Source organism: Lytechinus pictus, chromosome 4 (genome assembly GCF_037042905.1).
Source record: "Lytechinus pictus isolate F3 Inbred chromosome 4, Lp3.0, whole genome shotgun sequence".
NCBI lineage: Eukaryota > Metazoa > Echinodermata > Echinoidea > Temnopleuroida > Toxopneustidae > Lytechinus > Lytechinus pictus.
In genome coordinates this window covers 4,450,053-4,476,924 of record NC_087248.1, presented here as the reverse complement: position 1 = coordinate 4,476,924, position 26,872 = coordinate 4,450,053, and the positions used below count along the sequence as shown (strand labels likewise).

The 26,872-nt window shown below is 35.4% G+C and overlaps 1 protein-coding gene across 3 annotated transcripts; it reads left to right on the top strand.

Moving 5' to 3' along the window:
* Window positions 1-11,189: 11,189 nt before the first annotated feature.
* On the top strand, window positions 11,190-25,708 carry LOC129259155 (glutamic acid-rich protein-like). Of its 3 annotated transcripts, XM_064098117.1 has the most exons (4): window positions 11,239-11,310; window positions 15,151-15,278; window positions 21,098-21,277; window positions 23,117-25,708. In XM_064098117.1, exons 2-4 carry the CDS (start codon window positions 15,228-15,230, stop codon window positions 24,905-24,907), a joined length of 2,022 nt encoding a protein of 673 aa, XP_063954187.1. In that variant the 5' UTR covers window positions 11,239-11,310; window positions 15,151-15,227; the 3' UTR covers window positions 24,908-25,708. The 3 variants fall into 3 exon arrangements, with proteins under 3 accessions (XP_054753420.2, XP_063954187.1, XP_054753421.2); XM_054897445.2 differs by lacking the exon at window positions 15,151-15,278 and having other exon boundaries at window positions 11,190-11,310; XM_054897446.2 differs by lacking the exon at window positions 11,239-11,310 and having other exon boundaries at window positions 15,112-15,278.
* Window positions 25,709-26,872: the final 1,164 nt, after the last annotated feature.

Below are 26,872 nucleotides of genomic sequence, written 5' to 3'. Positions count from 1 at the left end.
TGGACAAACTTGACCACTGACTGTCCTTGTTACTTGTCCTAATGTATTATTTGACCCATTTAACCATGACATAAACATATTCCAGGATATCAAACAAACTACTTTTTTAATGCAGCAACAGCAATTTTAGACTCCATTTTTGGAAGCCATCTTGGATTTTTTTATATAATGGACAACTGACTGTCCATTCAACTTGTGATAGTGTATTATTTGACCATTGAAACCATGGTCTAGACACCAAAATCATATATCTCAGATTGATAGGAAATGACCTTTATGTCCATTTATATATCAACAGCCATTTCAAACTCCATTTTTGGAAGCCGTCTTAGGGTTTTGGACACGTCAGACCACTGGCTGTCCTTGTAACTAGTCCCAATGTACTACTTCACCCTTAAAACATAGAAACCAAATTAAGCCACTGAAATTAGATGTTATTTGGTTGTCATGGCAATGGCTGAAGTTATTTGTACATCAACAGCAAACATATCTATGCTTTGCATCCTAAAATTAGGGGAAATTTATGACAAAATGCAGATTTTAAACTGTTTTTCGATCAAATTTGGTGCTTTTCTTGGAAAAAAAGAGTCGTTGCCATGGCAACGGCCCATTTGCAACATTGATATTTATCATTAACTTCAAGCATTACCGAGGCAACCTCAAATTTCATCATTCTAATGAACTAATGCGAAACATTGTAATCTTTGTTCAAAATTAAATGACTGGGTCAAACATTGAGTTAATTGTTATAAATTGCATTTTCCACCTGTCCATTATCATGTCAACCCTGTTATATTTTTTTTCAAATTAGATGTTACTTGGTTGCCATGACAATGGATTTATATGTTATTTGCATGTTAACAGCAAACATATCTATTCTTACCCTAAAGTTAAGGGAAATGAAAGAAAAATCAGATTATACAGTCCTTTTTAAAAATCAAAACTGCTACTGTTCTTGGGTAAATGATCTGTTGCTATGGCAACAGGCCATTTGGAACATTGATATTTATCGTTGAATTCAAGTATTACCAAGGCAACATCAACGTTTATTATTTTAATTAGTTCATGCAGAGCACTGACTGTATTATTTTCCCCTAAATTAGGCCAGTGAAAAAAATCCAATTATGCCAGAGGAGCAGCGAAATTATGCTAAATCGCGAAAAAATATGCCAAACCGTTTTGGACCCTAGGATTTTCCACAGGGGGGGGGGGGGGGGGGGGGCAAAACCGTCCGCCAAAAAAATATTTGACACACAAAAAAAAAAAAAGGTCTTCAATCACAAAAAGGGTTTCGTACCAGAAAAAATTGACAAGCAAAAAAAAAAAAAAAAAAAAAAAAAAGGTCTTCAATCTTCAAATAGGTGGCCTAGATCAAACTTATGCTAAATATGCTATTAAGGACGTTCCAAAGTTAAAGTGAAATCCATGTCATTTTCACCAAACTTTGCACATAGATACTTTAGAACCTTAATATTCGAAATATGCAAAAATTAACATAGGTCCATGTGCTTGATTTTTTGCTGTAGAGCTTCAAAGTTCACCCAAATTGATGTTCTTAAGAATTGCGCTTTCAAAAGAATTTGGCATTTTTAGACCTCGCAAGAATACTACAATGAGTTTAAACCTCTATTACTTAGTCAAAATACATGAAAAAGTCATGAAATTTCAGAAGAGAGTTAATAATTGTATCGTTAGAATGGAGAATCTATTTATGGTGCTATTTGTTTGCAACTTTAAGTCTAACAGCACTGTCAGTTCTTAAAAATGGCGTAAAAGATAACAAAAACCCAATCTCAAAAATGTGAAATTTCAATAACAGACTACAAAAGTACAATAAATGCTGCACTTTATTCAAAATCCATGTAATTTTCACCAAAATTTGCAAGGTTGTAGAGGAAGCTATACCTAAGAGGTACAAACATTAAAAAATAGGGGTTCATGTGCTTGTTTTCAAACTATCAGCATTTTTATTAGAGCAAATGTGCTTTTTAAAACACCAAAAATAGTAGACTTGTTAAGAGGTTGAATGCTGCATTTTGGAGTACAAATGTCCCACTTGGCACAAATGTTCCTTGAGTCAAATGAAAAAGATTCATCCAAAGAGACACGCTGTATCTATGCAAATAAGCAAGTAATTTGCATAAATTTGCATATTATGTCGATATAGTAAAAACAAGTATTTCAGAATATATATTTAACCAGAACTGCCCTAAAATTGGAAATAAAGACTTAGGGTAAGAAAGGGAAGAAAATTGTTACAAAATAATTGGGATATCCTTGTTTTTTATTACCTAATTTACATAAATTATGCAAATAATAATTTAAAACAGAGTATTTTTTCATGAATCCTGAACTGTTTAAAAAAAGACAGCAACTAATACACAATGTGAACATTCTACATGAAAGAGAATATATTAGCGAAAACATCGATATGCTTCATGACAGTATTAGTGTCTTAATTTGTTTAGAAAGAGGGCAAATATGTCCAAATGTATGACGTGATATTGCGCTAAAACGAGACCAAAACAACCTCTATGTCACAGTCACACTCACGAATCGGACAATAAAGCCATCAATGGTTTGTCATTCGAGATAACACAATCCCAACACAGTAGCTTCCATTGGCTTCTCGTATCGCTTTTGTTGGTGTGTCTGCCACACCGTAATCTATGATACATACGGACAAAATGCATTTCGGTATCGGTAAAACACTATTAAATTTGTTTTATTTGTTTCTAATTTGTTTCTCTTGGAAAATTTACAGGAGACATTGCTTTGCAGGTTACTGCTTTAATAAAACTCTGGCACATGAATCATGACGAATACATCCTACCTCAATCCATATTTTAACTTTGTTAAAATATATATCTTTTGGAGACCCCGAAGTGGCAAAACTGCATCCCCCGGCATTCCCGCCACTTTACAAAACCAGTTTGACTTGTATAATCGACTTGGAAAAGACAGATGTATGAGACATCAGTCAACATGTTTCCTGAAGAAAGTTTGTTTGTTTATTTAAGCCTACGTCCACGGGAGCCCTCCGAATTTACCCCATCCCCTCTCCGTATTTCGACTTTAAATAAAAAAATATCGTGTTTTAAAGTCATCGGCAAGGTAAATTGCGTTTTTTTGTATAATAAAGCAACTTGTATATCTATATTTTTATATTTATATTCACCATTATTGATATTATTATAATTATTATTAATATTATTATTATTATTAATACTATTATTATTATTATTATTATTATTATTATTATTGTCCTGCCGTTTGTAATAGTGCTCTAGCACAGTAAAGGCTATAACCCAACAGGAGCATGCCTAGGATACCCTTTCCCTTTTTGGTTTTATGTATTAAAAAATAGTTTATTGTCTTTAGAACTCTTAAAATATTACTTTTGTTTGTATTGATATCTTGGAATAGATTGAGGAGAAAATACTCTACAACTGACATGTAGAGGAGCTGTGGTACATTGAAGAACAGCCACACAGCCCTTTATTGATTCCACTATTATGTTAAATTTAAATATCTTTAGAGCCCAATCGGAAGAAAGATGCATTTCTACTACACACAGTAAAGCCTCTTTGCGTTCTCCTCTTGAAAAAAAACAACATAGAAGGCATTGTTTTATATCTCATGAAATAAGTTCGTTTACGTGACGGTAGCCTGTCGAAGTTGCCCAACCGTTTATTTTGTTTTGACAATATATATTTAGAATATCGTCTAAATTAAGCCCTCATCTGGAAAAGGGCACTTATTAAAGGCAGCATCTAAATTTTATAAAGGAGGCCCTGGCACTGGGAAGAGGGGGCTGAAGCTTGTTAAATTTCTTGGGACCAAAATTTTACATTGAACCTTTTTTTCTTTTCAAACTTACATCAAGAAATTTAACAAGCAAATAAACAAAAGGGATTGCACTACAAAATGATTTTTTTTTTTGGTAACGTTTCTATTTTTTGGGTTTTGTCACATCTGTCGGAATTCCAGGGGGTGCTGTCTATGGAGAATAACACACGCAGCACCCCCCCCCCCCCAGGTTCAATGTAAAATTTTGGTCCCAAGACATTTAAGAAGCTTCAGTCCCCGCTTCCAAGTACCAGGGCCTCCTCTATATAATGTAGATGCTGCCTTTAATAAGTGCCCTTTTCCAGATGAGGGCTTAATTTAGACGATATTCTAAATATATATTGTCAAAACAAAATAAAGGGTTGGACAACTTCGACAGGCCACCGTCATGTACACGAACTTATTTTATGTGATATAAAACAATGCCTTCTATGTGTTTTTTTTCAAGAGGAGAAAGTAAAGAGGCTTTACTGTGTGTAGTAGAAATGTATCTTTCTTCCGGATGGGCTCTAAAAATATTTAAATTTAACTTAGCGTGGAATCAATAAAGAGGTTTGAGTATTTTAGAGCTTACGTGTGGCTTTTCTTCAATGTACCACAGCTCTTCTGCATGTCAATTGTAGAGTATTTTCTCCTCAATCTATTCCAAGATATCAATACAAACAAAAGTAATCTTTTAAGAGTTCTAAAGACAATTAACTATTTTTGAACACATAAAACCAAAAGGGGAAAGGGTATCCTAGGCATGCTCCTGTTGGGTTATAGCCTTTACTGTGCCAGAGCATTATTACAAACTGCAGAACAATAATAACAATAATAATAATAATGATAATAATAATATTAATATAGATAAATATGAAATATAGATATAAAAGTTGCTTCATTATACCAAAAACGCAATTTGCCTTGCCAGTGGCTTTAAAACACGATATTTTTTTTATTTAGTGTCGAAATAAAGAGAGGAGATGGGGTAAATTCGGAGGGCTCCCGTGGACATAGGCTTAAATAAACACAAATAAGTATATATCTTCAGGAAACATGTTAACTGATGTCTCATACTTCTGTCTTTTCCAAGTCGATAATACAAGTCAAACTGGTTTAGTAAAGTAGCGGGAATGCCGCGGGGGAATGCAGTTTCGCCACTTCGGGGTCTCCAAAAGATATATATTTTAACAAAGTTAAATATGGATTGAGGTGGGGTACATTCGTCATGATTCATGTGCCAGAGCTTCATTAAAGCAGTAATCTGCAAAGCAGTGTCTCCTGTAAATTTTCCAAGAGAAACAAATAAAACAAAATTAATAGTGTTTTACCGATACCGAAATGCATTTTGCCCGTATAAACCATAGATTACGGTGTGGCAGACACACCAACAAAAGCGATACGAGAAGCCGATGGAAGCTATTGTGTTGAGATTGTGTTATCTCTAATGACATACCATTGATCGCTTTATTGTCCGATTCGTGAGTGTGACTGTGACATAGAGGTTGTTTTGGTCTCGTTTTAGCGCAATATCACGTCATACATTTTGACATATTTGCTCTCTTTCTAAGCAAATTAAGACACTAATACTGTCATTGAAGCATATCGATGTTTTTGCTAATATATTCTCTTTCATGTAGAATGTAGACATTGTGTATTAGTTGCTGTTTTTTTAAAAACAGTTCAGGATTCATGAAAAAAATACTCTGTTTTAAATTATTATTTGCATAATTCATGTAAATTAGGTAATAATAAACAAGAATATCCAAATCATTTTATAACAATTTTCTTCCCTTTCTTACCCTAAGTCTTTATTTCCAATTTTAGGGCAGTTCTGGTTAAATATATATTCTTAAATACTTGTTTTCACTATATCGACCTAATATGCAAATTTATGCAAATTACTTGCTTATTTGCATAGATACAGCGTGTCTCTTTGGATGAATCTTTTTCTTTTGACTCGAGGAACATTTGTGCCAAGTGGGACATTTGTACTAAAAAATGCAGCGTTCACCCCTTTTTTTGCAGTTAACAAGTCTACTAAAATGCGCCAAATGCTTTTTATCTATGTGAAGAAAAATCCAAACCACTCTACCATTTATTCAAACTCGGGGTCATATTTGTGATTCTTGGCAGTACTGCAGAGTAAAGTATTTTGAAATTGTAGATATATTTTTTTTAATGATCCGTGGAATAATTCAAATTTCCAGTTTTTTAGCTTCTTAAAATAACGCATCGGATCTGCAGTTAGGGTGCAGATGATGAGAAAAATCAGCTCATACCCACAGCTAATTAATCACCTGTTCATCCATTGTGACGTCAGCGTGCAGAGTGTTAAATATGCGCAGATCATAATGCGCACAAACATAACTGTGGAACGTCCTTAACTAGTATTATAATATTAATATTATTATTATGCCAGATTCTTTGCTCAAATTTAAAAAAGTCTAATTATGCCCCAAATTATACTTACTTATGGATACTTACTTATGGATGCTTCTGAACGCAGTCTAAGACTCTATATTCAGTTCCAAATTCTGTCTCCTCTTTAGGTTGGCCGGATCATGTCCTGGTGGGTCAGCGTCAAACTTGTACTTCACAGGTTCACATTTCCAATACTTATCCAGTCCATTCATGATTACCCCACCCGTAATTCCTCTAATTTCCATTTAGTCAATCCAAAACTACGTATTGCCCAGAGATCCGTAAGACATCATGGTCCTGACCTTTGGAATCCTCTCCCAGACTCAATTAAATCCTCTTGCTCCCTACACTCATTCAAAGCTAAAGTTAAGGTCATGTTACTATCGGAATATGTAAAATAAACTTTCTTGTGTCATAATCATGTTCCAATATTCCGTTTTCATCATCATTAACATTATTTCCACCACCACCACCGTCACCACTATCATCATCATCATCATCATCATCATCATCATCATCTTCATCATCTTCATTTGTCATTATCATTATTATTATTATTATTTTTTTTTTTACTTGATTATATATATTATAGCAAGTTTTGGCTTGTTAGATTTTGTTCTTCTCTTTTTTATATTATACTTAATTGATACTTTAATAATTTGTTATTGTCCATTCTACTCATAATATGATTATATGGTTAAAATATGTTTCGGTTTGTCATATTTTTCAAGCATTTTTTTGCTTACTATGGCAATCCATCTTCTGCTATTAATTTTATGCTAAATGATTTATACCTGATTTATTGTCAATATATGTTTGTTACATTTATGTTATATTATATTGTTATGTAGAAGAAAAATAAATTCAAATCAAAATCAAAAAAATTCTCGAAGCTGTGGACACTGGGTGCATTTACTAATTCATTACTTAGGCTATTCCAAGGTTTCCTCATTCTTATGTAAAAAGAATTCTTACGTTTCTCAGTTACTGATCTCGGAATGTACAATTTCTTATCATGACCTCTGGTAGGCCCATGCACCTGGCCCAAATCTGGCACTACCTCTTGGTCATACCTGTGAAATAACTTGTATGTTTCGATCATATCTCCTCGCGCACGGCGATATGCTAATGTAGGAAGTTTTAGTTGAATCAATCTTTGTTCGTATGGAAGGTTCTTTACTTCAGGTACCAACTTAGTGGCCCTTCTTTGTACATTTTCTATTGCTTGAATATGTTTCTTTAAGTATGGACTCCATACTGCATGAGCATACTCCAAGTGAGGTCTAATCAATGCTTTGTATAGGAGTAGAAAGTTCTCCTTGTGAAGATAAACAAATGTTCTCCTAATTAGATTCATTAGCCTATTGGCTTTATTTATCTTTGACTGAAAGTGCTGGTCAAAACTAAGCTTTGTGTCGACAATCACTCCTAAATCTTTACTAGTTTCAACTTGTGATAGATTATGTGAAGCATTATCATGTGTCATAGTATATTCATTGAATTCATCATTCTTTGTACCAATAGTAAGTACACAACATTTATCCGGGTGGAACTTTAATAGCCACTTGTCTGACCATGACACAAGACGATCTAAGTCCGCTTGTAATAACTCAGCATCTCTGTCATTATTAACATGCTTGTATAACTTGGTGTCATCTGCAAATAAATGAACAGTACTTGACGAAATCTGATCCGGTAAGTCATTAATGTACATTACAAAAAGCAGGGGTCCGAGGACACTCCCTTGCGGTATTCCGCTGGTTACATCAGCCCAGTCAGAGAACACACCATTCACACAAACTCGGTGCTGTCGACCAACAAGAAAAGACCTGACCCACTTACATATGAGATTAGATATGCCAAATCCCTCAATTTTGGCTAAAAGTCTCTGGTGTGGGACCTTATCAAAGGCTTTCATGAAATCTAGGTAGATGACATCAACTGCACCACCAACCTCCAACATATTCGTCCAATCATCTAACACATTGAGTAATTGTAACGTTGTTGATCGTCCTGATACAAATCCAAATTGTTTTGAACTGAGAAGGTTGGTGCTCCTCACATGCTCATATATTTCATCCCTCAAGATAGACTCCATGATTTTACATACCGTAAGTAACGGTGTATTAACCGCACCCGTGTATAAACCGCACCCCCAACTTTGGACTAAAAAAAAAAAAAAAAAAAAAAAAAAAAAAAAAAAAAAAATACGAAGAAACAAAAACTAAGTTAAAGATTTCAAAGTATTCAAAGAGATTACCAGTATGCAGAAATCTGCTGTTCTTGATCAATTCATCTACAAATGTTAGCAAGAAAGAAAGGTCCCGCCAATATTGGCAATTTACACACTCACTCACCTCACAGTCACAGTGTACACACACACAGCACTGCCTTTCTTGTACATGTACATTTCAAACTTCGATACGGTACCACTACCAGTACATCTTATCATATTGTGATCTGTGTCTTTCACATTTCTTGCATCACAACCTCACAATCACTTTCAGAATTTGTCTAGCATTCGATGTCTTAGCATGAATTTTGGATACGGGATTACAGGAAGGTTCAAGAAACAAAGAAATTTGTATTTTTTCCAGTTGTTTGACGGCTTCGTGCCGTCTCTATCGTGCGTGGTGCACGGTGTACATGGTATCTTATGAAAAGCAAACGGGAAAGAAAAAAATAAGCTGGCGCGAAACGGGACTTTGAGGGGTTAAATTAAATGAATAGCGCCAGCTTAAGTCGCACTAAAACCAAAATACAACGCAAGCTAGCTCTTGGCTCTCGCTCAGGCTCAGCTGTGACAAATTATTACCGAGAATGCTTGGCGTCTCTATGAACTTAGCCAGGGAACTTCGCTGCTTTGAATCGAGAATAAAGTCGAAATTAGTGTCATGAAGGTGGGTGCATTTGTTACGACAGTATTTGATCATAAGATCATAATAATCGCTACCCATTACCCGCGGCTCATACCCCTCTAAACGACATTGCACTGGGCGGCTACGGCCGGCCACTCGATGTGTTGTGAACTGGCAGACTTCTTACATGTTCGGGAGGGGCTACGCGGGCGGGCTCAGAACCGTCACCGTGTATAAACCGCACCCCCGACTTTTGCTTATATCCCGCCGAGAAAAAGGTGCGGTTAATACACCGTTACTTACGGTACAATACATGTAAGACTTATTGGTCTGTAGTTTGAAGGGAGTTTACGATCACCCTTTTTGAATACGGCACTGACATTGGCCTTTTTCCACACATTTGGTACTACGCCTGATGTAAGAGAGTTTGAGTAAATAATACTCAGAGGTTTTGCAAGAACAGGTGCCAGTTCACGCAAGACACGGGGATGCAACCCATCTGGCCCTGGTGATTTTGATATATTCAAACTATCTAATTTCTTTAATACACACTCTTCAGTAATAACAATTGTGTCTAGAATATGAACATCATGATGTTTAACAGATGGGAGAGGTCCATCAGGATCTTTAGTAAAGACACTAGAAAAATGCTTCAATAGTGCATTTGACTTCCCTACATCTGATTCTGTCAATGTTTTACTACTTCCAGTTCCATCCTGGTAGAGTGGTGGTATTCCACTCTTTACTTTTGTCTTGTATTTTGCATACTGCCAGAATTTTTTAGGATTAGATTTTACTTCTTTGGCAATGTTTGACTCATATCGTTTTTGACAATGTCTTGTCGCAGTTTTCACTTTATTTCTGATTGTGTTATAAGTTTTCTTCTTTTCTACAGTTTTGTCTCTAATATATCTTTCCCAGGCTCTGTGCTTTTTCTTAATCAATTTCAAGGTGTCATAATCAACTGGGAAATCACTTCCTTTGCCCCATGCATGTTTACCACATGTTACTACAGAAGGAATAAATTCATCCTCAGCTTCATCAATTATACTCAAAACATGAGACCACTGCTGATTTACATCATTCAACGCCAATAGTTCTTCTTCCCAATTTATGGAGCTTAGTTTCTCTCTCATACCTCCAAAGTTACCTTTATCATACACAAACCGTTTTTTCTCATTTGAACTACAATCTGCATAACAAAGTAGGTCAAAAACCAAGACAGAATGATCACTGAGTCCTAAAGGACTACAATGTTCAAGATTGGCTAGCATGCCTTCTTCACTAGTAAAGATCAAATCGAGGACATTAGGTCTAGAATTGAATCTAAACCTTGTAGGATCAGAGACATGTTGAAACAGGAAGGCATCCCTTACACATTCAATAAATTTAAATTCTTCACTTGCTTCACTCTTTGAAGTTGTCCAAGAGTCCCAATCAATCTCTGGGTAATTAAAATCACCCAGTACAAGTAAATGGCTATAATTCAAATCTGAAACATGTGAGATCAATTGACGGAGATTCTCATTATTTCTACTAGCAGCACTATCACTCCTGTAAATACAACCGATTAACAGCTTATCAGAATGCTTCAAACACAGTTCGAGCCAAACTGCTTCCTCGAAATGAATACTCTCAAAACTCACTTGATTTACATTCAATGACTTATGAACATACAATACGATACCTCTACCAACAGCCTTGTCAATGTTTGTGTGATAAAATGTAAAACCTTCCAATATAAAGTCTTCATCGCTCAAATCTCTGAAATGTTTTGCTGAAAGGGTCGAAATTATGCCAGAAAAAAAGTCTAATTATGCCAGAATTCTGCCGGCATAATGAATTATGCTGAACTGCTGAAAGGGTAGCAATTATGCCAGAAAGCATAATTATGCCAGTTCTGGCAACGTTGACGTTGTGTGGAGCGGACACGAACATCACTTGACAGGTACCGTATATAATATTAGGCCAAGCCGTACCCGGAAGCTTACCGGACGGACGCGGACTGGAATTCAGTGATCCGGGCCGGGCTAGCTCGGGTGGCCGCAGCGGTGCTAGCAGTGAGTAGCACCCATCACCGCAAGAATTCAAACGCTGAAATCACCGTGGCTGCGACCCTGCGCCGCACGACCGCGCCCATTTCATGAAAGATAAACAGAATCCTCACCATATTCCCCATTTAAATCATCTAAATATGGTAAGTCTTATTTAACCAAATCTTACCTCCGTTTTAGCAGATACTGAGCTCCAGTAGTATGTGATAGTCGACATTTTAATCAATTATTTTATGTCACTTAACAAGAATTCGCGAAGGATGTTGTTGTTTTTCTGATCTGATCTGATCTGACTGGCCCAACGAACGTAGAGGGCAGCAACACACAAGCGTCAGAAAATAATTTCATACGCTCAATTCTTTGCAACATCCTTCCAAAGGGAACTTGAATAGAAAGATGATGAAAAATGGTCAAAAACACATTTTCAAAGTCTTAATATTCTAAAAATAATAAAATATGGTCAAAATAGCTCATCAGTGATTTTGTTGTTTTCTCAACTTTTCCCATAGAAATCACACGTTCGGTAATACGATACCTTTTTCAAGTGACCAAAATATTTCACATGCGGAGAGGGGTCCGATTGGAAGCTAATATTGTCAAAAGGAAAAACGATTTCGGCAATTTTTTTACATATTTATATTTTGTAGGTAATTGTGTATTTATGGTGAAAGTTTAGTGAATTTTATGAGAATAATATTTTTTATATGATTGAATTCATGAAAAGTGTTCGGTAATACGATCCAATACCATACATATCAACCAACGATCTAGGAAGCGAAGGTCAACTCACTGAACTAGAAATAACCACTGTCTCGCATGTTATGGGTCCAATTAAAAATAAAATCGATATAGAATGGTCGAGTTAAGCTATTCTATTTATTATATGAGATCCATTCTTTAAAAAGAAAGTCATATTATTGACCTTCTTTTGGTATATAATGAGAAATTAGCAAACCCATCGATTGTAATCAGTGGCGTACCTAGGATTTTTCACAGGGGGGGCAAAACCGTCCGCCAAAAAATTAGACAAGCCAAAAAAAGAAAAGAAAAAGAGCTTCAAGCTCGTCAGGGGGGCAATAAAAGTCTTCAAGCTCGTCAGGGGGGGGGGGGGGCAAAAAGGCCTTTCAAGCTCGTCAGGGGGGGGGGGCAGGGATACGTCCTTTGCATGGGTTGTGGCTCGTCAGGGGGGGGGGCAGACTGCCCCCTCTGCCCCCCCCCCCCGTAGGTACGCTAGTGGTTGTAATAGTGAAAAACAGCGTGTCGCCGGTCATATATTTTCTAAATTTCTGTATCTTGCCAAAATAAAGTAAATCGCAACTGCCCTAAAACTAAACTAATATACATATAAGTGATCCCTCCACAAAATACAATAAAAAGTTTTTGATAAAAATGTTTTGTTTTCACATGCGGATAAAACCAAATGTAGTGAAACTTACGTTATCGTATTTTAGATCAATAATTAAATACTTTATGTCATCGTAAATATGTTTATTTTTATTTATTTGACACCTCGGGTATATGATAAGAAATGATACTTATGTACTCCCATTCCTAAGTAAGAATTATCTTATCAAAACAAAACTAAATGCAATTTATAGAAACGTAGCGTTAAGAGATGAAACTTACGTTCCGTTTTGGGGAAATGTGTATATAGACTTTAGATGCTGATATGTACATGTATATCAGCAGTTAGCATTGATAAAAGGAAAGTCAGAGAGCCAACGAAATCATACTTGCAAAGCGCAATTTTGGATCAGCAACTATTTATTTACCCCATCATGTAACTTACGTTGTGAAACTTACGTTACCGTATATGCAGACCTCGGCCTTTTTGGCGTTAAAAGGATTTTTCTCGATATATAACGAAGATGAGCCATCTACGATTATTCTCAGAAAGCCTATATAGCTAAGCAACAACTTTTTACAAGTCTATGGTGGATCTCGTCCCATTTTTTCTATTCCCTTGCATCACAAGCTGACTATATATAGTAAGTATTCAATTCCATCAAAAATTTTAAAGGTTCTACTCCTCTAAATATTTGAGTGTATTTTAGGTGCAACCATTAGTCAAGGGCTTCTTAAGAAGTGGTAGAAAATCAAACAAAAGTTTAAGAATGTGAAATTACTCTTAAATCGATCTTTTATACCTTGGAAGCTAGTAATAATAATGTAAACGTATGTTTCAACTCTAGTAACGTCTGTTTCAAAATAGAAGTTGTCCCATACATAAATGATATAAGGGGATTTAATCTTGCTAATCGCAACTTTATGTTTATAATAAGCTAGTACTACATTCAATTTCATTACCAGTGGAATTTCGGGAACAAAAAAAAGAAAAAAGTACAATAATTTACTATTACTTCAAGCATTGTTTATGTTCCGTTCAATTTTTATTTTCATGAAATATTTAAAAATAAAACTGGCCCTTTAAAAGATTCGGTATTTTGTTACACTGTCTTTACCTTTCTTACATTTATACTTGCCAATATTCTTCATAAATAAGATCTCTCTCAATTGGTTGAATTAAGGTATATAACAAAGTTCATATGCTAATATTTTATCCACCTAATTATAGTAACGCAGGTTTCAGGATTTGGTACCGAGTTTTGAATATGGAATATTTTAACTTTTATAAGTGTCCAAGAACTTTTTTTGCCCAGTGTAGTTGAGATTTTTCCCAAGCCCATGATCAAATTTTATTTTTCGCAACATAAAGGAGGGGCGTATATCGGTTTATCAAATGTATTGTTGTTGATTTCCTTCCCTCAAATTTCTTTTATATATATCAATTTATATAATTGCCTTCTTAAAAAAAATGTATATATACCTTAATATTTTTTGTAATGAAAGGGAAAAAAAATATAAATAGCAGTATAAGGCATTTGTGTCAAGAAGTTGTTGATATCAGATAAACGCGACACCTTTTTGATAAGATTTGGAATATGTGGGGGTTAATTTCTTTTTGTTTTTCATCTTGTATCTACTTACTGCAATCTCCCTTTTCCCCATTTCATCTCTCTCTTTCAATTTTCATTACACCTTCTTCGGAACGCAAATCAATGTCTTATAAAATTAGTGGGGGATTTATCAATTCAAGCAAATCACGATACTTATATACCGTAACGTTTTTAATAATGTACATGGCATGTTCATCAGCTTTCATGCTACAAAAGCCTACAATAAGCTTTGTATACAATTTCATTATATCATTTTGTTATTCAGCTCTCATGATATATGTTTTAAAACAATTTCCATTTAATGGAAATCCACAGTAGGTGGTTGTCATGTTGCCAATAGTATCTGGAGAACATTTCAGTATAGTTACTGCTTATAACCTAATGTGCAAAGAACTCACTACTTAAAAATTCACTGCAATTAGCCTTTTTGAGCTTTAGCTCAAAAAGGCTAATTGTTGAATTTTTAAGATGCGAGTTCTTTGCACATTAGGTTTTATGGTTCATCCACAATTTCAGATCTTGAATGTTAGAGGGGGAGAGAGAGAAGTAGTACATGTATATAAAGTCAACAAGCGTTGGAAACATCTGATAGAATGAATAAGTTAAAGTTATATAAGATATAATTACAGTAATTCACACCAATATTTATTTATAAATGCATTGTAAAGGGTAATTTGTATTTTTTTTATTATTGCTTTAATTTACATTCCATAAACCCACTACTTTCACTTTTCATTTCATTGATTATATGGTAAATAGGTATGTATGTAACCTTTATGTAAGCAAATTGTGGTTTAGTATTTTCAAATAATGTAAATGTTAATTAGAGTATATAGTAGTAATCAATAGCAGATAAAGAGGAAGCATGATGAGAGATAGTACATCCCATCGCTTAATTGTCTTAATAATTTCCCCATCATATCCCACCCCCTCTCCTCTCCTCGTCTGATAAACCCATTTGATCATTATTGAGGCCATCTCATGTTTCGACCCACATACACTCCTCAATACGTCTACATCGTACAGAGACAACCCACACACCATCTTCATCCAACACCAAGACTCAGAGTTTTCCTTCTTTCTCAGACGATTAATCCACCAAAATGTCGAACGAAATCACTGTTTACATCACTTCCTATACATCTACGTATCAGGTAAGAAAAGGGCATGCGTTTGTTTTTCTAATTAGTGAATCGAGAAAGATGATAATGAAAGTTGCCATCGAAAGGGAGAGGTTACGAGATAGAGATGCATATCGCATCTTCCACATAACTTGTTGGTTCGCTCGCCATCTCAGAGACTGGAGGCCATTTCTGAGAAAGTTGCAGAAAGTTATGCGATTAGATCTGCCAACGTCACTTTCAGCAAAAATCATGCAAAAAATGGATATCCGTTAATAGCTTCCTCTTCATTTTTGTTATCTAACGTGAATGAGTAAAATGCTTTGGTGACTATTTTCATAATTTTTTTTAAATGAATATTCCAGTTCAAGTAGTAGGCCTATATTCATTCCGAAATCACAGTCAGATAGCCTTCGCATAAAAGTTGGCACAAAGGCTGTGATAATGGCGTTTGATAATAAGATTTCGAGTTAGATTTCAACTTATGTTTAAGAAGATTATCTATGAAATGTAACTTGTCAAGTTGTCATCAATATGCTTTGAACAGCTGCCGTCTTCTGTCAAACTTGGTCTTTGTATACAGACATTTTAATCTGGTATACGGTCTTCAAGTTTAAGAGAGATTTTAGTTTAGCAATAATATAGGCCTAAGTATGAATAAGCCTTTGTGCGGATAAACAGTAGCCTATGCATTACAATATATCAAGTCCCGAAATAGCCTAGATGATCTACAATTTCAATATCCATAGAAGTAAATTATATCGGAGTCTGAAAACTAAAACTATCAGCATATGTGATGATGAGCGTACATCGTTGTGTACGAGGAATGCAATGTAAACCCATCGATACACCATCCGGGATGAGACGATACAGACATGATAGCTATCACGTGATCTCACATTCCACGGATGCCAAAGCCAAAGCATATCTAACTCCTGCTTTTATGCGCGGTGTTTTCAAAATAAGTTTCTGAGACCCAAAGACATATTTTTCATTCATTTACTTACATGAACTTTATGATTTATTGTAATTGTACATGTCTAATATTGTTTTTTAATCATAATTGAACTAAATTTGTTGAACTTCTGGTTTAAACAGCTACGAAGCAAAAACTTGTTCAAACTGTTTATACCGTTTCACGTTTTATGTCTATATTCAATTACTGGTACTCATCATTCATGGGTCATGGATATAAAAAGTTTAATTCGAGGCTCCCGCCATATACACAAGTAAAGTAACTACACAAATCTGCAAAATTTACTATTAGTAGACTTGTTAAGAGGTTGAACGCTGCATTTTTTAGTACAAATGTCCCACTTGGCACAAATGTTCCTTGAGTCAAAAGAAAAAGATTCATCCAAAGAGACACGCTGTATCTATGCAAATAAGCAAGTAATTTGCATAAATTTGCATATTATGTCGATATAGTAAAAACAAGTATTTCAGAATATATATTTAACCAGAACTGCCCTAAAATTAAAAATAAAGACTTAGGGTAAGAAAGGGAAGAAAAATGGCATAAAATAATTGGGATATCCTTGTTTATTATTACCTAATTTACATAAATTATGCAAATTATAATTTAAAACAGAGTATTTTTTCATGAATCCTGAACTGTTTAAAAAAAAAACAGCAACTAAACCACAATGTCAACATTCTACATGAAAGACAATATATTAGCGAAAACATCGTTATGCTTCATGACAGTATTAGTGTCTTAATTTGCTTAGAAAGAGGGCAAAGATGTCAAAATGTATGACGTGATATTGCGCTAAAACGAGACCAAAACAACCTCTATGTCACAGTCACACTCACGAATAGGACAATAAAGCGATCAATGGTATGTCATTCGAGATAACACAATCCCAACACAACAGCTTCCATCGGCTTCTCGTATCGCTTTTGTTGGTGTGTCTGCCACACCGTAATCTATGATACATATGGACAAAATGCATTTCGGTATCGGTAAAACACTATTAATTTTGTTTTATTTGTTTCTAATTTGTTTCTCTTGGAGAATTCACAGGAGACATTGCTTTGCAGGTTACTGCTTAAATGAAACTCTAGCACATGAATCATGATGAATGTATCCTACCTCAATCCATATTTTAACTTTATTAAAATATATATCTTTTGGAGACCCGGAAGTGGCAAAACTACATCCCCCCGGCATTCCCGCCACTTTACAAAACCAGTTTGACTTGTATTATCGACTTGGAAAAGACAGATGTATGAGACACCAGTCAACATGTTTCCTATAGAAAGTTTTTTGTTTATTTAAGCCTACGCCAACGGGAGCCCTCCGAATTTACCTCATCCTCTCTCTGTATTTCGACTTTAAATAAAAAAATATCGTGTTTTAAAGCCATCGGCAAGGCAAATTGCGTTTTTGGTGTGATAAAGCAACTTTTATATTTATATTTTTATATTTACATTCATCATTATTGATATTATTATAATTATTATTGATATTATTATCATTATTACTATTATTATTATTATTATTATTATTATTGTTCTGCCGTTTGTAATAGTGCTCTAGCACAGTAAAGGCTATAACCCAACAGGAGCATGCCTAGGATACCCTTTCCCTTTTTGGTTTTATGTAATAAAAAATAGTTTATTGTCTTTAGAACTCTTAATAGATTACTTATGTTTGTATTGATGTCTTGGAATAGATTGAGGAGAAAATACTCTACAACTGACATGTAGAGGAGCTGTGGTACATTGAAGAAAAGCCACACAGCCCTTTATTGATTCCACCCTATGTTAAATATAAATATTTTAGAGCCCAGTCGGAAGAAAGATGCATTTCTACTACACACAGTAAAGCCTCTTTGCGTTCTCCTCTTGAAAAAACAAACATAGAAGGCATTGTTTTATATCTCATAAAATAAGTTCGTGTATATATACGTGACGGTGGCCTGTCGAAGTTGCCCAACCGTTTATTTTGTTTTGACAATATGTATTTAGAATATCGTCTAAATGAAGCCCTCATCTGGAAAAGGGCACTTATTAAAGGCAGCATCTACATTATATAGAGGGGGCCCTGGCACTGGGAAGAGGGGGCTGAAGTTTGTTAAATTTCTTGGGACCAAAATTTTACATTGAACCTTTTTCGCTTTTCAAATTTACACGAAGAAATTTAACAATTAAGCAAATAAACAAAAAGGATTGCACTACAAAATGAAGGTTTTTTTTGGTAACGTTTCTTTTTTTTCGTTTTGTCACATCTGCCGGAATTCCAGGGGGTGCTGCCTATGGAGAATAACACACGCAGCAGACCCCCCCCCCCCCTTCCGGAAAATCTTGCGGGTGCTTCAACCCCCGCTTCCAAGTACCGGGGCCTCCTCTATATAATGTAGATGCTGCCTTTAATAAGTGCCCTTTTCCAGATGAGGGCTTCATTTAGACGATATTCTAAATATATATTGTCAAAACAAAATAAAGGGTTGGGCAACTTCGACAGGCCACCGTCATGTTCAAACTTATTTTATGCGATATAAAACAATGCCTTCTATGTTTTTTTTTTTCAAGAGGAGAAAGTAAAGAGGCTTTACTGTGTGTAGTAGAAATGTATCTTTCTTCCGAATGGGCTCTAAAAATATTAAAATTTAACATAGAGTGGAATCAATAAAGGGGTTTGAGTATTTTAGAGCTTACGTGTGGCTTTTCTTCAATGTACCACAGCTATTCTACATGTCAATTGTAGAGTATTTTCTCCTCAATCTATTCCAAGATATCAATACAAACAAAAGTAATCTTTTAAGAGTTCTAAAGACAAACTATTTTTGAATACATAAAACCAAAGGGGAAAGAGTATCCTAGGCATGCTCCTGTTGGATTATAGCCTTTACTGTGCTAGAGCATTATTACAAACTGCAGAACAATAATAATAATGATAATAATAATAACAATAATAATAATAATAATATTATTATTAATAATAATAATATTAATATAGATAAATATGAAATACAAATATAAAAGTTGCTTTATTATACAAAAAACGCAATTTGCCTTGCCGGTGGCTTTAAAACACGATATTTTTTTTATTTAGTGTCGAAATACAGAGAGGGGATGGGGTAAATTCGGAGGGCTTCCGTGGACGTAGGTTTAAATAAACAAAAAAAAACTATCTTCAGGAAACATGTTAACTGATGTCTCATACATCTGTCTTTTCCAAGTCGATAATACAAGTCAAACTGGTTTTGTAAAGTAGCGGGAATGCCGCGGGGAATGCAGTTTTGCCACTTCGGGGTCTCCAAAAGATATATAATTTAACAAAGTTAAAATATGGATTGAGTTGGGGTACATTCGTCATGATTCATGTGCCAGAGCTTCATTAAAGCAGTAACCTGCAAAGCAATGTCTCCTGTAAATTTTCCAAGAGAAACAAATTAGAAACAAATAAAACAAAATTAATAGTGTTTTACCGATACCGAAATACATTTTGTCCGTACATGTATATACCATAGATTACGGTGTGGCAGACACACCAACAAAAGCGTACGAGAAGCCGATGGAAGCTATTGTGTTGAGATTGTGTTATCTCGAATGACATACCATTGATCGCTTTATTGTCCTATTCGTGAGTGTGACTGTGACATAGAGGTTGTTTTGGTCTCGTTTTAGCGCAATATCACGTCATACATTTTGACATCTTTGCCCTCTTTCTAAGCAAATTAAGACACTAATACTGTCATGAAGCATAACGATGTTTTCGCTAATATATTCTCTTTCATGTAGAATGTTGACATTGTGTATTAATTGCTGTTATTTATGAAACAGTTCAGGATTCATGAAAAAAATACTTTGTTATAAATTATAATTTGCATAATTCATGTAAATTAGGTAATAATAAACAAGGATATCCCAATCATTATATGTCAATTTTCTTCCCTTTCTTACCCTAAGTCTTTATTTCAAATTTTAGGGCAGTTCTGGTTAAATATATATTCTTAAATACTTGTTTCCACTATATCGACCTAATATGCAAATTTATGCAAATTACTTGCTTATTTGCATAGATACAGCGTGTCTCTTTGGATGAATCCTTTTCTTTTGACTCAAGGAACATTTGTGCCAAGTGGGACATTTGTACTAAAAAATGCAGCGTTCACCCCTTTTTTTGCAGTTAACAAGTCTACTATATGACGATTTGGGTCACAATCATTTTGGCTCGAGTTCCCCATCATTATGATCGAATTTTGAAGTGTTAATTATCTATGCAAAGCAATAATGATTGTTAGCAATGGAAAACATAAATGGAAACAAAATGGCAATTATCACAACAGTCAATTTTGATGGCTAGATAAAAAAAATTGAAAATACTTTTTCAATATAATTAGTTTCTGTCCGAAATATTGTATAATTTCATATTGCAAAACATCGTTTTTTATGTACGAGGGGTAATCTTTTTTCAGGCCCTGGCTTTCATAATTCCGGCACTTGCATATATAGCTTCACTGTGGTGGTTGACATGTTTTTTTAAATTCTGAATGTATAGATAAACAAGTAAATAGAATATATCCTTAGCGATTGTGGTTAGTGACCAGTCGAACTCTAGATCTTGATTTAATTTACGATTTTCTAAACAGTAAATGATTAGATATTCATGAGATGAATTGGAGATTAAAATTCGAATCTCTAAGATTTTCATATAAATCCAGAGGTAGGTGAGCAAAAATCGGAGAGGGGGGGGGGGGCTATGAAGAAGTGTTGGAAAAATGAGGACTAGGCCTATTTATATCTGGGTTAACTACCCCATTTTATATGGAAAATAAAATGATGTCACTTTAACTTATAGGAATTAAGGACATTATTAAATAAATATGTTTCTTTCTACACAGTTGATGAAACAGATACAGAAAGTGATGATGGTTCTGGACAGTCGTCGAAAGATGCTCGACTACGACATCAAGTACGTGGACGTCGCTATGTTTCCTGCCGGAAGAGAGAAGATGAGAGAGATGTGCGGCGACCCTAAGGCCTTACCACCACGTATTGCTAACGGAGATGAATACTGCGGGGTAAGATCTATGTAGTAGGTCCATGATTATAATAATGAAAGGGCGGGAGAAGATAGATTAGGGTACCATGCAGGTGCAGGCATTGGCGGCGGAAGCCAAAAAATTTAGGGGGGACCACCAAAAAATGTTGCCAAGCAAAAAAAAAAAAGAAAAAAAGAAAAAGGTTATCAACAAAAAATGTAGGGGGGATCGTCCCCCCACCTCAAATTTAGGGGGGTCCCCCCGCTTCCGCCGCCTATGGGTGCAGGATCCAGGCCGGGGCACATGAGGTAACGACCCACATGTCTGTGTTGGCATTATATAGGTATATAACGCCCCTTCCCTTCTCGAAAGTGTGTTTTACTTTTTTAAATAGATTTTTAAAAACTGATGACATTCCTTATTTAATTGCCATAAATTTCATTGACGAGCATTTTGTGTATTTTTGTAATTGTTTCACCTTCTTTGTTTCATTTATTTTGCTTGTGTCATAGTGTTATGTATTTTGGGGGTATATTGAGAGAGAACAAGGGATGATTAAAGATGAGTCTTGGGATCTTGTATAGACCTATGCAATATTATACAGGGGCCGCGGAAGCGGGGGGGGGGGGGCTTCAGCCCCTTCCCCACTTTTTTTTTCCAAAACCGTGTACAAAAACGTAACATGACGATATAATTGTGATTTTTTTTGCATAGTCAGCCCCCCACTCTTAACTCAGCCCACCACCTTTGAAAACCGTTCCGCGGCCCCTGATATAAAATAAGTTTATCCTCTAGAGCCCCAGAACTTTTTAGGATAAGGCGGGTCGAATAATTAATATGCCTATATGTATGAAAAGGGTTATTTCGTTGCATATTATACGACACTGTCGAATTCCAGAGTCGTCGAGGGAAACGTGATGGCCTATAGGCCTCAGTGACCAACCATCCCAACTCACTGGCGGAACCGGGGGGGGGGGGGCAGAGCCGGCCCGTGCCCCCCCCCGAAGCAAAATTAAAATTTGTAATGTGAAAATGCCGTTGAAACAGAAATGTGCCCCCTTGAAAGTGAAGACCTTAATTTTTTTTGGTTGTCAAATATTTTCTGAGACAAAATATCATTAATTATGGGTTGAAAACATTTTTTTTTGCCTTGTCAAATTTTTCCTCGGAAAAATGTGCCCCCCCCCCCTTTTGGAAAATCCTGGATCCGCCCCTGTCCCAATTTGACCGCTTAATATAATCAGAGGCGTCGCTAGGCGCTTTTGTGTGTGTGTGTTATAGTGTGGGGTGACCCCCCCCCCCAACTCAACAAATACGGTCGCCAAAATAAACTTCAGAACGAAAAAAGGGGGAGGGTGGATGACGGTGAAATAAGGAAAGAAAAAAAAAGATTTATGAGATGAGAAAAAAGATAGGCGAAAACTGAACATAAAATGAAAAAGTATAGAAGAAAAAGAGTAAAAGTTGTATACCATCTCATTCCTTCTTGTGCACCTAAATGGCGGTTGCAATTGTGCCGACAAGAATTAAGATCATATTGAAAAATATAGCGCTTGCTCCCTCTCATTGTTTCTTAAATATCGATTGTGAAAAACTATGATTATAAGTTTTCTTCTACGAAAATTAGTTTACATTACGTCTTTTAAACTTCTGTTAATTAAGTATAACTTTCTATACTCATACAATGTTCATAACATTAGCACCGACAAGACTTTCTCTAATTTGCTTGTTCATAATACGACTTATGTAAAATTTCAAAGTTATAAAGCCCCATTATAATTTACTCAGCAATTCCTGTAAATATATGATCATAATAAAAATTCTTGTTTTATTTTGACGGTGAAGAAAACAAATATTACCTCTGTTTTTCTTTTACAGGGCTTTGAGGCTTTTGAAGCAGCCGTGGAGTTGGAATATCTCAAAAAATTCTTGAAGCTACCAGGATGGGCTGAGGATGAAAAGAAGAAGGAAGAAAAAGAAAAAGAGGAAGAAAAACAAGATAAAGAAAAGGAAGAAGATGAGGAAGAGGAAGGAGAGAAGACAGAAGATGATGAAGAAAAGAAAGAGAAGAAGGAAGAGGAGGAGGAAGAAGAAGAATCCAAACAGGAAGACGAGAAAAAGGAAGACAAAGAAAAGGATGAAAAGGAGGAAACGGAAGATAAAGAAAAAGAAGAAGATAAAGAAGAAGAGAAAAAAGACAAAGGAAAGCCTAAATTAAAAGCTAAAGTTGACTCAGATAAAAAGGACAAAGCACCGGATAAGGAGAAGGACAAGGATAAGGAGAAAGACAAAGATTCAAAGAAAGAAGAAAAAGAAAAAGAGAAGAAAGATAAAGAGGAAGAAAAGAAAGATGAGAAAAAAGAAGAAGTCAAGCTTATCAAGAAACCAAAACTTAAAACAAAGGTAGATGTTGATAAAGAGGATGACAGAAAAGAAGATAAACCAAAGAAGGAAAAGGACACGAAGGAGAAAAAAGAGGAAAAGAAGGATGGCAAGAAGAAAGAAGGTATGGAAGAAGATAAATCTAAGAAAGAAAAGGACAAGGAGGAGAAAGAAGAGAAAAAGAAGGAAGACAAGAAGAAGGAAGGTAAAGAAGAAGAAAAGGAAGCCAAAGAAGAAAAGGTCATCAAGAAACCTAAATTAAAAGCAAATATTGATACTGACAAAGACAAAAAAGCTGAAAAGGAAACGAAAGACAAAAAGGAAGAGTCAAAGAAAAAGGATGAAAAAGAAGAAAAGGGCGACAAGAAAGACGAAGAAGATGAGGAAAAAGACAAAACGAAAGAAGAAAAGAAGGAAGTGAAAAGACCAAAACTGAAAACAAAAATTGATGTTGATGAGGAAAGAAAGGAAGAAAAGAAAGAGGATGAAAAGAAGGAGAAAGATAAAGAAGAGGAAGAAAAGAAAGAAGAGACAGTCGTCAAGAGACCAAGACCAAAAGCAAAGGTTGACATCGATGAAAACGATGAAAAAGAGGGAAAAGATAAGAAAGAAGAAGAGAAAAAAGAAAAGGCCAATGTGATAAAAAGACCGAAACCGAAGGCAAAAGTAGATGTAGAAGAAGAGACTGAAAAGAAGGATGAAAATACAAAGGAGGAAGAGAAGAAAGAGGAAAAGAAGGATGAGACAACTGTGAGAAGGCCAAGGTTAAAACCAAAGGTCGATGATGAAAAGTCGGAAGATAAAGTGGAAAAGAAAGAAAAAGAGGACGATAAAGAAAAGGATAAAGAAGAAACTGTAGTGAAGAGACCTAGACCTAAAGCCAAAGTCGATGTTGACACCGAAGATAAAAAAGAAGACGAGAAGAAGGAAGAAAAGAAGGAAGAAACAGTTGTGAAAAGACCAAGGCCAAAAGCCAAAGTGGACGTTGAAACAGACGAAAAGAAAGAAGAGAAGAAAGAGGAAAAGAAGAAGGACGACAAAGAGGAAGAAAAGAAAGAGGAAACGGTAGTGAAAAGACCGAGACCGAAAGCGAAGGTCAACGTCGAAACCGACGACGATAAGAAAGAAGAGGAGAAGAAAGAGGAGACCGTTGTCCGTAGACCACGACCAAAAGTGAATGTTGATGTCGACGATGAGGAAAAGAAGGAAGAGAAGAAGGAGGAAGAGAAGAAAGAAGAGAAAGTTATTCGAAGACCCAGGCTGAAAGCTAAAGTTGATGTAGACTAGTTTCTTTAATCATGTTTATGTAGCTTACCGATATTGCGCAAAACATTGAACCAAACTTTGTAAATCAGTCATTTATAGTAAAATATTATACCGATTGTATTTTCCTTCGTTTAACACACCATGCATGAGAACGGAAAGTATCAAGGAGCACAGACGGTGGGGCGCCGATGAGGTGGCGGTGATATATTTTAACGGATGGTGGTGTGCAAGGAGAGGGGGGGGGGGGGGTCGAAATGAATTTCTTGAAAATGCCAATTACGAAGTCCTGGATTCACCATTTATTGTGATCACTCACGTGCCTTATTCCTTTACTTATTGTGTTCAGAACGTAATGACACAAGCACAGTGTAAGGTAACGTAAGTAAAAAGAAGAAAAAGAAAAGTTTTGTACTTCAATAGACCTACCATCCAACATTTATAACTGAACAAACGTCCACTTCCCGCAATTTACAAAGTTTCCATACTGAAAAGAACACACTATTCCTCAATGTGTTCACAGTGTGGAACATGACTGTGTGAATAATATTTTCACATAGTCCATTATGTGAACACATTGGGTGACACTCTGTTCTTTCCAGCAGGAATACAGTTTTTTTTTCGCTTTGGTGAAATAAAATTATATTATCGTAGCTATGGATACTGTAAATAATGATACCGTTGATTGACGAGCCTTATATCTGTAACACATGAAGGGGCTCGTATTGTATAAATTTATGCTACTGCTTTTATTTATTTTCTTTGAACGCACGAATATTATTGTATAATAATCATGAAAATAGAGGCCTCTCCAATAAACTTACATAGTAATAAGAAATATAATGAGTTTTCTTCTTTTATGCCAATTTGAAGCACAATTTAGTTTTAGGCTTAGAATTAGTGAAGAGGAGAAAGAATGAGGAGAGAGAGGGACGAGAGAGGGATAGGGGGGGGGGGGTAAGCACGGAAAATAAGATGCCAAAAGAGAAATAAAGCTATGAAACGCGCGTGAGAGATCTAGGGGAATATTGCGGGGAACTAAATGAGGGGAGAAGGATGAGGTCTTGAACGGAGAGAGAGAGAGAGAGGAGAGGGGAGAAGAAAGAAGGAGAGGGTGGGGATAGAGGAAGGGAGAAAGAGAGAAAAAGAAGAAGAATAAGAGTGAGGGGTAAGTGGAGTAGGTCTTAAAAAAAAAGCAAAGACCAATAATTTCTTTTTTGTCTCGGGACTAAAAATATGCCATATTTTGACAGATAATGATAAATAATCCACATCTATAAGCAAGCAATTCCAGCCTAATTAACGCGTTGAGTTTAATTGAATAGAGAAACATTAAAGGACAAGTCCACCCCAACAAAAAAGTTGATTTAAATAGAAAGATAAAAATCCAACAAGCATTACACTGAAAATTTCATCAAAATCGGATGTAAAATAAGAAATGACATTTTAAAGATCGCTGAATTTCACAAAACATGTACATCCTGGTCAGTATGCAAATGAGGAGACTGATGACATCATCCACTCACTATTTCTTTTTTATTTTATTATATGAAATGTTAAATATTCTCATTTTCTCCTCATTGTCAAGTGAAATAACGAATAATTCCTCTCTGAACATGTAGAATTTGCATGGTTCAGTAAAGTTAGTCCTTATTGCCAAATCTGTAAAAAAAATAAAAATATTGTATAATTAAAAAACAAAAGAAATAGTGAGTGAGGGACATCATCGACTGTCTCATTTGCATGTCACTGAGTTGTGCATATATCACTGTTCTGTGAAAAATCAGTGAAACTTTAAAATGTCATAACTCTCTTACTTTACATCCGAATGAAATTTTCAGCGCTATGCTTGTTTGATTTTTCTCTAAATATTCAAATCAACATTTTTATGGGGTGGACTTGACCTTTAAACGAGCACAACACTGATTTTTTTAATATATCAAAACTCTTTAATAAATATGCAACAGATATGATTAGCTGTGCAACCGC